The sequence below is a fragment of the Bradysia coprophila genome (genome assembly GCF_014529535.1).
Source record: "Bradysia coprophila strain Holo2 chromosome X unlocalized genomic scaffold, BU_Bcop_v1 contig_26, whole genome shotgun sequence".
In the NCBI taxonomy this organism is placed as follows: Eukaryota; Metazoa; Arthropoda; class Insecta; order Diptera; family Sciaridae; genus Bradysia; species Bradysia coprophila.
The window spans coordinates 2022807-2035397 of record NW_023503313.1 but is presented as its reverse complement, the minus strand read 5'-3'; the positions used below and the strand labels follow the sequence as shown (position 1 = coordinate 2035397).

The 12591-nt window shown below is 33.4% G+C and overlaps 2 protein-coding genes across 4 annotated transcripts; one reads left to right on the top strand and one right to left on the bottom strand.

Annotated features, from left to right (window-relative positions):
- Positions 1 to 1018: 1018 nt before the first annotated feature.
- LOC119069256 lies at positions 1019 to 6603 on the top strand. The gene is made up of 3 exons (XM_037173310.1): positions 1019 to 1235; positions 5552 to 5724; positions 5787 to 6603. Exons 1-3 carry the CDS (start codon positions 1155 to 1157, stop codon positions 6379 to 6381), a joined length of 849 nt encoding a protein of 282 aa, XP_037029205.1. The 5' UTR covers positions 1019 to 1154; the 3' UTR covers positions 6382 to 6603.
- A 1369-nt stretch (positions 6604 to 7972) lies between these two features.
- LOC119069238 lies at positions 7973 to 11286 on the bottom strand. Of its 3 annotated transcripts, none has more exons than XM_037173281.1 (4): positions 10750 to 11286; positions 8606 to 8888; positions 8247 to 8558; positions 7973 to 8198 (listed from the first exon to the last, which is right to left on the bottom strand). In XM_037173281.1, exons 1-4 carry the CDS (start codon positions 11108 to 11110, stop codon positions 8192 to 8194), a joined length of 963 nt encoding a protein of 320 aa, XP_037029176.1. In that variant the 5' UTR covers positions 11111 to 11286; the 3' UTR covers positions 7973 to 8191. The 3 variants fall into 3 exon arrangements, with proteins under 3 accessions (XP_037029176.1, XP_037029174.1, XP_037029175.1); XM_037173279.1 differs by having other exon boundaries at positions 7977 to 8198; positions 8257 to 8558; XM_037173280.1 differs by having other exon boundaries at positions 7979 to 8198; positions 8257 to 8549.
- Between the last annotated feature and the right edge of the window lie 1305 nt (positions 11287 to 12591).

Below are 12591 nucleotides of genomic sequence, written 5' to 3'. Positions count from 1 at the left end.
CACATTTTAGCGTAATAGTGCTGAAAAGCAGCCCAAAATAGAACAACATTTACAGATGGATTTACACAAAATTTCACCCGAAAAAGAACTTTCCACACAAAAATATTTCTCCACTGTTTCGATCGACGACGAGTGCTACAGTTTTCTTTTGTTCAGACAAAAAAAGAGTAATTTCTTCAATGAAACTCCACTCAACAATATTTTCATCACACTGCCATTAATAATAATTGCATATGATAAATTATGAAGTCTTTCAGCTCTTGGTTGATTGAGTTTTTCTAGTACAAATTTTCCAGTTTATCGCAAGACCAATAAAAGTAATAATCCAATTTTGAAATTATTGCATAGAATGCATATAGAAGCCGGATTCATTAAAAGTTTTCTTTTGATCTGTTATTTATTGCGCGTAGAGGTGCTTTCTGATCAACGGATTAAAAAAAACCACGACAAACAAACAAGCTTTTCAATGAATTTGAAATCACCTGTCTTTGGGCGAGTTTTTGAAGTCTAATATCACTGCACATAAAAGTAACGTAAACAAATTCTTTGAACGGCTATTGAAATCATTTTTTTCAGAAATTTTCTTTTAAAAAGTAAGACTTGATACCACCAGCAGAGCCTGTAGCAAATTCCGATAAATGCACGTATGTTCCGTTCATAGAATAGCAATTGAAATGAAAACTCGTTTTTGAGCGCTAAAATAATTGGACAACAACAAGAAAGTAGTTGATGTCGTTTTGAAAGACAAGTCTATATACCCTTTTTCAAGTGTAACCGAATGCGCGTAAGAAAATCAACTCGTCACCATTTAAACCGACAAAAAAGTTGAAACAAAACCAGGGGATCTTACTTTATTCAATCTATTCAATACATACTGGTCTATCGAGTCGTGGTTTGAGTAAACCATATTATCACTGTGAGAGCAATACTTTAACCTATATTTAATGCAGAAACGAAGAAAATGCAATTGAGTGTAAAAAAAGCGACAACAAAATTGCATATATAACCTTAATCAATTAATGCAGCATACATTAGTCTGTCCATTACCAACATGGCATCATCATAGACCACAGTATTGCTGAGCGACATAGAAGTGCGTGTTGTGAATTTTATTTTTATTGTCTGTTGGAAAAGTGCTTAAAGAACATCGCGATATGAGACCTCTTGTAGTTATAAGTTGTGTTTTGGTTTTTATAACCTTTGCCAACGGAACATTGGAACAAAATGACAATACGGTAAGACCAAAAGGATTTTATTTATTTGTTTATTTGTTCTATGATCATTTGTGTGATTTTTTTTTAAGTTTTGAATTTTTTATTGGTCGATAATGGTGCGTTCTTGTGGATGTTTAGTTTAATTTAAAAATTTAAAAAAATGAAAAGAACTTCAGAGAAATGGTGACTGCGATTGCAGCACTGAGTTTGATTTTTTTTTTGGAAGAATTGCAATTTTTTTTTAGTTTGAAAATGAGAATGCAATTTGACTTGATCCCAATGTGATAAGTTCGATAAAAATAAATTTTTAGTTGCACACCGCATTCAGGGTCTGCTTTTGGTAGATTTCCTTTAAAAAAATCACCTCCTAAATTGAAAAATGTTTAAAAAGAACTTCTTACGCTTCATAATTTATTAAAATTGGAAAACGTGTACCAGCAGAAACGGGTAGGAAACTTAAAAAATATAAACAGCGACGCTTCTAACAAATTTAATAGATTTCATAAATTTTCTTTATTTGAATGCAACACTATACCAATATTTGAAAGATTAGAACGACTAAATCTAGAATTTGTTCGACGATCTGAATGATCTGAACATTATGCTAAATTTAGTACTTCACATTGGATGTATTCAACGCATTTCAAACATGAGTGATCATAGTGGTCAGCTGCAGAAAGTACTCTATTTAACGTGAAAATGTTTTTACAGGATTTTACGTTTGTATAATACACTGTCCAGTTTCAGTACTCTATTTAGAAAGAACAGAAAAAACATGGAACTGTGTGCCTATTCTTATTACTTTAAAGTTTAATAAGGAGTGTATAGGATGTGCTAGTCAATAAAAATGAATCAATTTGTGCGGATAATAAGACTCGAATGTCTCATTTCAGTGATTTGTTTATGGAGACGTAGACTAGCGATAATGTTAATAAATAAAGAAGAGCTACTCAAGGGCCGAACCGATGACACTGAATTCCATTGACATTATTATTTTGTGTTAGCTTAAACGTTTATGTTCAGAATGATACGAGTAAGACTTTGAAGAAATTTCGACTATTTTCAACCTGTGCATAGAACAAAATATAGATTATCAAAGCGTGACTTGATCATAATTTTCACAGTTCTCATTTGGTTGATTTCTTTTTCGTCGTTATTAGCCTTTCATAACCAAAATTTTTCAACACCTGAGAATTATGCAAATCGAATGTAATTTTTGTAAATACCTTAGGTTTTTCAAACAAACACTGACTGAAAATGTAGATGATTGAAAGGATTGATGAAACCTGCTTTTGAAAATAGCTTAGATCGTTCATAATTTTTGTCCTTGAAATTTAATTGAAACTGTTCTCATAAAATTACAAAAAAAAAACATTTTGCGGAATTTTTAGTTTGTTGTACATATTTGACAACACTAGATACTTACTGATAAATCAAGAGCTGTAGGGTCTTTGAAATGATAGTTGCATGTGAAGAAGGAAATACGAATAGGCAATTGACTTTTGTAGGCAATTGTTGTTTTGCTTTCTGGACCAAATCATTGCTTTCTATTTTCTTCAGGTTCAGGCAAATTGTAGCGAGCGGTTCATATAATATGGACAGATTCAAAGCATAATTATTTAGGAAATTCTCTCAACTTTTTCCAGGAAAGGAGCTTTGATTACTTGCTGAATGGAAGGGAAAAAAATGCAAACAAAATCTATCGAGACTGAGAACCTTTATCTTGATTATTTAATAAATACATCATAGCGAGTATTCAAAACATTCGTCTAACTTTATGAGTTGTACCAAATGGTTCAAATGCAAGCTATGAATATCTGTTTTGGTTTTCTGAAAATCAATCTGCAATAACTTTATAATCATGCTTTTAATCTTTAGATTATCTTTATTTAGATTTAATATCTAGATTATCTTTTCCAAATATTCAAGAAAAGCGTTTTTTTCGGAAAATGTTTTCCCAAATTTTCCAGAATTTTTCCATATTTTCCCAGGTTTCCCTAATTTTCACGAAAAAATATTTTTGGTATTTATGTGAAGTCTTGCATCTTTGGTAAAATTCGAAAAAATGTGGGAAAATTTGTGAAATTTTAGGAAATATGAATTCAGGTCATAGAAAATTAGCTCAATCCTCTTCTGTAAACGATATTCGTCAACTGCAAACTTTAAAAAATTCACAAGAAGAGGCACAAAAAGGAAATGAAAACTTAACAATACACAGAAAAGTTCTTGGAATGAAATGAATTTAATAAAAAAAATCTTCACGTTGTATGCATGTTTATTCAATAAAAACACAAACTGATGTGCCGGTCGAGGCCTTTAAAATTTTGTAATGAGCAATTTTGGACTGCTATGAAAACGTTTCTTATATTTTATTTTCCGAAAACACCCGTCACTATCCCATCACACATCCGATATTAAAATTTGCAGTAATTTTCTGGCATGTTACAAAAGGAATCGTTTTGGTGCGTGCTTTGCCAGAAATATTTCCAATTTTCCCATTCTGTTTTTGTGTCATTCTTCACATTTTATGTTAAGTTTCTCTAAGATTTCTCGGAAAAGTGGGTGTCCTACAGACTCATCCCACAACTGAATTTCAAAAGTAGACATTTAATGTACTCGAATACATTATATTAATAACAGTTTCACTAAGCTATATTCACGAAAGAAATTATGGCAACGTTTAAGTATGTGACGGATAAATTTGTAGTTCATCGAACATACCATTCAATATCGATGCACATCAATCATTACCAATAATTTCTATTCTAAAATAAAATGTGTGTATGTAGCACACACATGCGACAAGGTAATCCAAATAATTGCTCCATTTGCTCCACACTGCCTGTCAATTATTTTTTTACTCTATTGAACATAAATCACACCCACAAAGAAGACAATATTTTCCAATTGGAAATCGCAATTATCAACTTCATAATCATTTACCATAAAAAACCGTATCATCAGCTTATTAGTTATTGTGATGATCTTTATAATTTTATTGGCGAATATGTAGGAATTATGCTGACAGTGTAGAGGTATCAGGTATAATTAAGTCATCAATGTACGCACAGCTAACGGCTGTAGAGATGTAATTATATTGAGATTTCTGTTCAGCATTCAGAATAAAACCAGAGAAAAAACATTCGAATTCTATTTCATTCTGCAACTTTCTAATTAAAATTATATTACGCGGAGTGTGCCACCAAATGATATACTTAAAAAATAATAATCAGATGCACACACAGCACTCGGAGTACACGAGCGCAGAGCCAATTAATTAATTGATTACAATTTATATATTTTCTGAATTAATTATTTTCTATTTAAACTTCGGTTTTTATTGAACGAAAAAAATGAATGAATCAATGAATGAAGTGTAGAAAATGTAAATCATATACTTACTGTATGGACGATCTCGCTATTAATATACGTGATATGTGTAATGTTTATGATTATTTTCGTTTATACACTTTTTCGACCGCATGCGAATTTCTTTTTACAGAAAAAAGAAAATTTTATATTTTCTATCATAAATTATAAACTTGCGATACAAATCGTACATTAGAGTTTTTACGAAGCAAATAGTTTTTAGAACCGGGCATTAGGCCGATAAAAAGTTTATAAAATATATATATCTCGTGTGTGTGCAGCTTACATACCAAACAAATAATGTGGTGTGTATGAAATATACACCAGGTATAAATGCGCATAGTATAAAAAAGAACAAGATCACCGGCGACATGCTCAATGTGTACTACTAAAAATTAGCGGTATATTTGAGCAGTAAACGATAGGAGGAAGGTAATAAGTTTGTGTGTACCTCAGAATTTATAGTTTTTCTGCGATAATTGCTATTTTATGTTGAACATTTGGCGTTCGGTGTATGATTATGGTGTAATATGTTCGTTACATATATTATGAATGTGTGCTGTGGTCTCTGATCAAATTTATTGAAGTCCATTATCAATTATGTCTTGTTCTCTTTTACCACCATTTGTGACCTCAAAAATTCAATGTCAATTTATGGCATTATCTTGGAACATGATTCAAGTTGTAGTTTTCATCGTTTTTAACATTTTTATTTTTTTGAAGCAAGACCATCATGTCTTGGATGGTGTTTCCATTCACAGCGACAAGATTATTGTGTTTCCATTTCGATTTCCGTTTTAAAACGATTTCAGTTGAAGTGGATGTGGAAACATTCAATTGTGTTTAAAAAAATGATTAAATGGATTCGAAGAATAAAGAAAGAAACCGGCGCGGCGTCCGTCTAACTAGCACAGCAACATTCCTACAATTGACTTTCGAATTTAATGTTTAAAAAAAATTCTTTCCAGGTTCAATCCCTAACGAAACATCAATTTGAAGAGAGTTTTGTGAAAAAGCTAAACTGGAAATGCACACAACGGGACAACAGTTCTTGTGTCATGCTGAAATGGTTGGCTTACATGAATCGTTTGTTTAAGAAATCCTCTCTGGAATTCGGCCAAATCGAAATAACCCAGTCGAGGTAATTGGTCTTAGCAAACAAATAATCCGAAAATGTTTTAATTTAATGCACTTTGCATGCAGCGATGTGCCCGCTAAAGATGACCAATTCGATGACATGTCATTGGCAAGAGCAGCACGTACCGACGACGAAGCATTGAGTTACATCATTGCCGATAAACTGTGGAGCTTCGCGCGCAGTCGAACGCTTCGCTACAAAATGTTTGACGATGCCGATGTGGTTGTGGCCAGTGAACCTCGTGGCAATCTCAACATTGGCCTGTCCATTAATCCTCAGACTGCCTACGAATCGGGTCGAGGTAGAATGAGAAACATTGGACCTTTGATGGCAGCGCTGATTACCAAAATCGGTATTATTGGCTTGCTGGTATTCAAAGGCCTAGTGCTGCTGGTCGGTAAAGCTTTGATTGTGTCAAAGGTTGCACTGATTTTGGCACTAATCATTGGCTTCAAGAAGTTGTTGAGTAAGAAGCATGTTACGTATGAGGTAGTCTCACATCCGCATCATGTGGAATCGCATGCGGGACATCACGATAGCTACAGTTCAGGTTGGGGTCGAGCATTGGATGGCTTCTTCGAAGGACTGGAGGCTACAAATCTTCCGTTGCCGGACGCTCAAAGCCAAGCTTATTCCGCTCAACAAAACACTGCCAGCTAATTGGGATTTTCTTTTTGTTTTTGTTATTTATTCACTGGAACTTAATATATTTAACTCGATTTTATTTATTCAATTTTAATCTAATTGTTGACTTTTTTCCATATGCTAATTTACATTATTTTCATTTTTTTTTCTTTTTCATTATTATTTTATGATTTTTAATTTATTGTAAATATATGTGTGATATGTCGTCCAGATAATTGGATTAAAATTTTCATTTTATCTTTAAGTTTCCTTTTCTTTGCACGAACATCGAAGTCTAAAAAGTAGTAACAAGCCCTGGGCCCGTGTATAGAGATGTGTTGAATCATAGCACTACTACTAGCAATAATATCAACCTCCAATATTTTATATATCAATGCTGGGAGCAGTGCTATGGTTGAATCTTTTGAAATTAAAAATTTAGTGAATTGCGCCTCATATGTTAAAGCTATACTATCATGTGCCAACGTATTGTGGTATTCTAATTGTATCCAGTGAGTTTCTTTAAATTAAAATTTATTCCTGAACAGGATCAAAAATTATGTGATGAATCGACAACGGTTATAAAGAACACAGAACACTGTGAATTTTGACACCAGTGACGAAAACATGAAAAATCGTCTAAAATTTAGGTCTGAGGAATCTGAAAACCGATTGGCATCTGTAATAGGCTACCTGCAGGAGTTGTCAATATTATTTTATTCTGATTATTCAGGTCCTAAAACCCATGAATAGAAATTTTGTTCTCTCAATTACCTTAATTAGTATTTTAAATCAGCAGTAATTTTTGTAATTGTCGTCGTCATAATTTTCATTCACTAGTAGTTTACATCAGAATATGTATTTGTTAAAATTTTCGTTTTTTTATGTTGGTACGTAAATAATCGAACAACTAGTGACGTCACAGATGTTTTACCACAGTATAAGTGTATGTATTCCTCTTAAAATAATTTTCTTAATTAATTTAAAAAAACCGAAGGGATATTTTGAGTGTAATGGTAAATGTTGTCTACTTTTACATAAAATTTCATTCAAAAATGGTTTCAAGTGATTTCATGATTGTGCAGGTAGTCTATTGTTTTTATCTGTCGAGAACGGATATATCGAGATAAGTAAAAAGTCGCTAGAGAGATAAGCTCGAGATTATGGTTCTAGACAGATAATAAATATTATGAACCAGTGCCCAGATTGTGATCCTAAGCCGAAGCCGCGGATCATCATCCAACTCGTCAAAATAAAAATGTGGGCATAGGTGCATATCATTTTTTATGTGTCGATGCAAATATAAACACAAACTCCCTCTCCGAGCTGGTGCATAATGTTACTCATACCACATACAGGCACACAATGTTGTTCTCAATAAAGCCAACGAAAGTTTTACTTTTCGTCACTGAATTGGGAAAATGACTACTTCGTAATTTATCAGGGCCTCCCATTACTCGAGAGTAAATTCTTTAAAATTATCTTAAATTTCCCTGTAATATCTACTTGAACTGAGCTCTACAGATATTGTCTTAGCGAATATTTGGCGACTCAAATTCTCTGAAATTTTAAAGCTTCCGAATTATGTTACATTACAGCGAAAGCTTGTTAGTGTAGTGTATGAGTAAAAGCCATCAGTTTATCAAATATTTCTGTTTAATCGATCTTTGCATTCATTTACATGAGGTTATTAGAATAAATATAAATTAAATAAATAAATTCAATAAATAAATTAAAGTCAACCGATATACGTGTATGCCCTTACTACTTACATTTCTATTGCATTTGATTAATTTGCCGGTACATTTGAACAGGACTTCTTGCTAAATAAAAAGCCGGTTTGCGTCTAAGTCCTAAGCCAAAACATTCAATCTATGAATATTCCAGTGGAAATTCACTACCAAAACTTACCTGCCCACATATCCTTGTCCTGTCGTTTCACTTTTGCAACGGTTTGTAGCCCAACCAAGCCTTCCGGTTGCGTTGCATTATGCAAATTGACAATATGACTAAGCGAACTTTCAGCGGCCAGACCTTCCAGTCCATGGGAGCCAACATGATCGTGTCCACCTGACATTTGCAACGAATAAATATCGCTTGCACCTAAATCAGTACTATGGTACGAATGACTGGGTAGAGTGTATTCCATGTTGTATGGCATCATAATTGGCTCGGGATGCTCAAAATGATGGGATGCAATCATTCTGTAATATCTGAAATTATTATAAATCATCCTGTCTGAATCATGCCAATGCCTTACCTTTCGGTTGCGGTATCCATAAATTTTTTGACAATAATCGACAGGATAACAACAAACGCCAATTTGGATACAACTAAAGCTTTAAATGTTAGGATTGATACAGCTTTCATGGCCAAACCCATCCAGCCAATAGCATTCATAGCAAGGAATAAGGGAATGTACAGTTGAAGATGTTTTCTATCTTTTCCAATTCCACCTCCAATACCTCCACCACCACCACCACCGCCGCCACCTCCACCACCACCTCCAAGACCACCACCGAATCCGCCAGTACGACCGCGACCTACGTAAACAAAAAAAAATTGTTATACATTGTGATCGCAACAAGTTTTCATTGACTGTAATACAATCCTCTACATTTATTGCACATTTACATAAAAAAACCGATTACCCATCGTTCATAAAAATGATTTTATGAGCCGTTTCAGACACTTTCTAAAACAACTCAATCATCAGGTGTATACTTGGTTCTAACAAAACATTTTTGATTTTATCTTCCACCATTCTTCTAATTGGGCTATTAAATCACACAATTTAATCATAATTTTTTTTTTATTGCTTGTATATTTTAATTATATTGCGAATTACACGTGTAATCATTGATATCGTTTAATCATTGGCAGTACTAAGCATAAGATCATAAATTCGTTAATTGATGTTGTCAGAGGAATAGTAGATAACTATACCAGGGAAGTAAATCATCCTACTCAATACGAGATATCAAATTACTTCCCGTGTGCATTATGTCATTTTACTTTACGATCGACTTAAAGGGTTTTGACCTGTGAGGCAAAAGCATCATTATCTCTCTAGTAAAGTTAGTATATTACTTCCAAGGTTCCAAATTGTGTATTTGATAAGTGGGTTGTTACAGCCCGATCCGAAGGGGAGGGCTGTATTACCCACTTGTCAAATCACAACTTGGAACCTCGTAAGTACAATGCTTTACGTGATTTGACAATGTAAATGAAAATGAAACATGCCGTAACACGTAAAAAGATTTACTTTGATGAAATACAGCAGCTGAATTACTTCCTATTATCATATTATTTTCCTATCCCATTTTGATTTAGTTTGAACCTCAGGTAGAGGCACTCATAAAATTCATAGTCTATTCGCTCTACCTCTACAGCTATTAGAAGGAGAAATTTGGGATGTTTTATGTTTTAGGAGTTGTTGTGGTTTGTAAATGATTCCACACAAAATTTGTTCAACAAATGCCTAGACTTTTTATTTTAATAAATCATTCTTGTTGCGATGGCGTCACTGACAAAAATCTAGATTTTCAATTTGTTCAACCAAAACAACACCGACTCCCAAATTAGAAACATGTCGAATTTCGCTCTTCCCACCAGGGACTATTTTTGAGAAATTTTTTGAGAATTTTGAGAATTCTTTGAGAAATTTGAGAAATATTTCTTTAAATTTCTCAAAATTGTACAAAATATTTTTCTTGTTCTTCTGAATAAAATTTAGGCAAATTAAATTTGTTACGTGTCTAACGATGTTGACAATATATTAATCGTTTTTGGAACTGATTTAGACAGCTAGTTTTGATAAATACTTGAAAACTGAATATCAAAGGTGTTAATTACTTATTTCTTTTTCGACTGTACGAGCTCTCTGGTTACTTTTATGTCTGTCTACACATACAATTTCATTGTTAAACCATGTTTTATACCTTTAAAAAATTTGAGAAATTGTTGAGTAATTTGAGAATTTGCTAAGAATTTTGAGAAATCCGATTTCTCAAAAATAGTCCCTGCTTCCCACCCTGTAGCTTTCAGAATATCAGCGAGGTAAAAATGTTGTCAAATCCCTCATATGAAAAAAGTGTCTTAAGAGTTGACGATGCATTCCATGCATAAAAAAAAGGAAACCAAACGGAAGAAAATGTTGCAGAAAAGCCGAATCGTTCATTCACCAAAATTACACGACGTTATTTTCACGAACCGAACTATCAAATGCTTTAGATTGTTGGCCATTCATATCCTCATGACCATGGCAAAAACACACATTCCGCACAAAATTAAAAAAAGAAAAGAAAAATAATATTCTGGCGTTAGATCTTCCTTATTGATCAAAACTTGAATTTCTCGAAAGCTTAAACATATATCGCTTCATTGTTCGATCAAATATCGTACCTTCATTGGATTTCTTCAACAAAGCTACTTCAATGTAATCGCTGTAATCTTTCGATCTCTGCACACTCATCAACACAGGACCAAGTGGCACTTTCAGCCGATTGCCATTCAGGAGTCCCGTAAATGAAAACGATCTACCGCTAAATTGAGTCGTATCGATCGGATCAACTGACATACCGCCGAAATTAATCGATTCGTTTTGTTTCAATTTTTCCAAAATTGTACTGGACACTTTACTCAAACATGTTGCATTGTTAGCACATTCCCAGTTCAAGTGATCACTTAACGTGTAGGCGGTACATTCCATCACCGAACTGAACACATTCAATGCGAACAAGAACACTAGGCACTTCGGGAACATTGTTTCTATGATTTTATTTACAAAAATTGTTCAGCAATAATTTGATTTCCTTTGATTCACTTGTGGATTTGTTAACTTAGGTTTTTGTGTGTTTTATTTCTTTTCTTCTAAATATCAGCCACTTTAGTACATCTCCTTATCCTATAATACCGTTCCAACCTTTTCGGATTAAGATACAAATCTCGACTGATAATTGTTGATGAACATCTTCTACTTTTATTGTTTTCACACTTACTGCACATTCTATGCTTGCAAATATCCAATTACGATTTGATGATATGATGCACGCAATTAATTTATAATTCGAAAATCTTTCTTTTAATTTCGTGATAGGTGCAATATCATTTGCAATATTTAGATTCCACATATACGTTTTTTGGTCAAAGAACTATAACTAGACTGAAGAGGGAAATTTTGAGCTACATGAAAAAACGCTAAATGGAAAATCGATACGAAATTAGACGGATATTGCTATTCATTGACAGAGCCCATTAATAGCATGTGAGTTTATTGTTTCGTTTCAACCGATTTGCTCTTTTCTTCTTATCGTGTTATTTTCATTATAATAATGTTGGTGGATTGAATTATTGTTAGCGGATCAAGCACATCAGATAGACTTTATCAAAAATGTCAACTCACTGAACTTTTCTGACAGAAAGATTTCAGAAGGGTGTTTGAAATTTCATCAAAAACATTTTTTTTTTGAATGGGGAAGGAACGTTCGACTTTATGGAATGTTTTTCTGAGCACCCAATACGACTGTTTGTTTTAGTTTAATTCGCTCTTGCGTTTTTACGCGGTTTTGACTGTACTTGGACTTAGAATATGGCCCTCCTGTCGTGGTTTTTATTGTCTTTATTGTTCTGTTTAGCTCGGTCGAAGTCTTGAATATGGTGAAAAACTGACGCTGAGACTCTGAGTGAACGGTGGATCAATGGACGAAATTTCTTTTCTTACACAGATAATCCGTAGACCCTCTAAACACCTGTGCGTCTTTCTTAAGACGACAGGTAAAAAAGTAAAAAAAGAGCGAAAAACACTGTATTGGATAAAATAAAAATTGGGACAGCGGTACACTCTCTACTATTACTGCACTTATTGTGTAAGAATCGTATTAGTCTAATTCTCTAGGACGTCTCTTTAATATAACTGTAAATTGTAGTAAAACTTTATTTGACGTAGACGTAGACACAGCAACTCACACCTCTCTAATCACCTTATAAATAGATAGAAACTTTTCAAAATATCAGTTCAGTTGTTATTTCATTTTATGTGCCATGACTGACGCATAAATATATCAAAATGTTGTAAGTTTAAATGCCCAGACAGATCATTGAACAATAAATCGAAAAGTCTTTAAACACAAACTCCGATTGTAATCTGACAAGTTGCTGAATAACGTTTATATTCTCAATTGAAAGCATTTTAATTCAAACCAAAAAAATTTAATCTCGATCGTCCACATTATACTGGAAAATCCG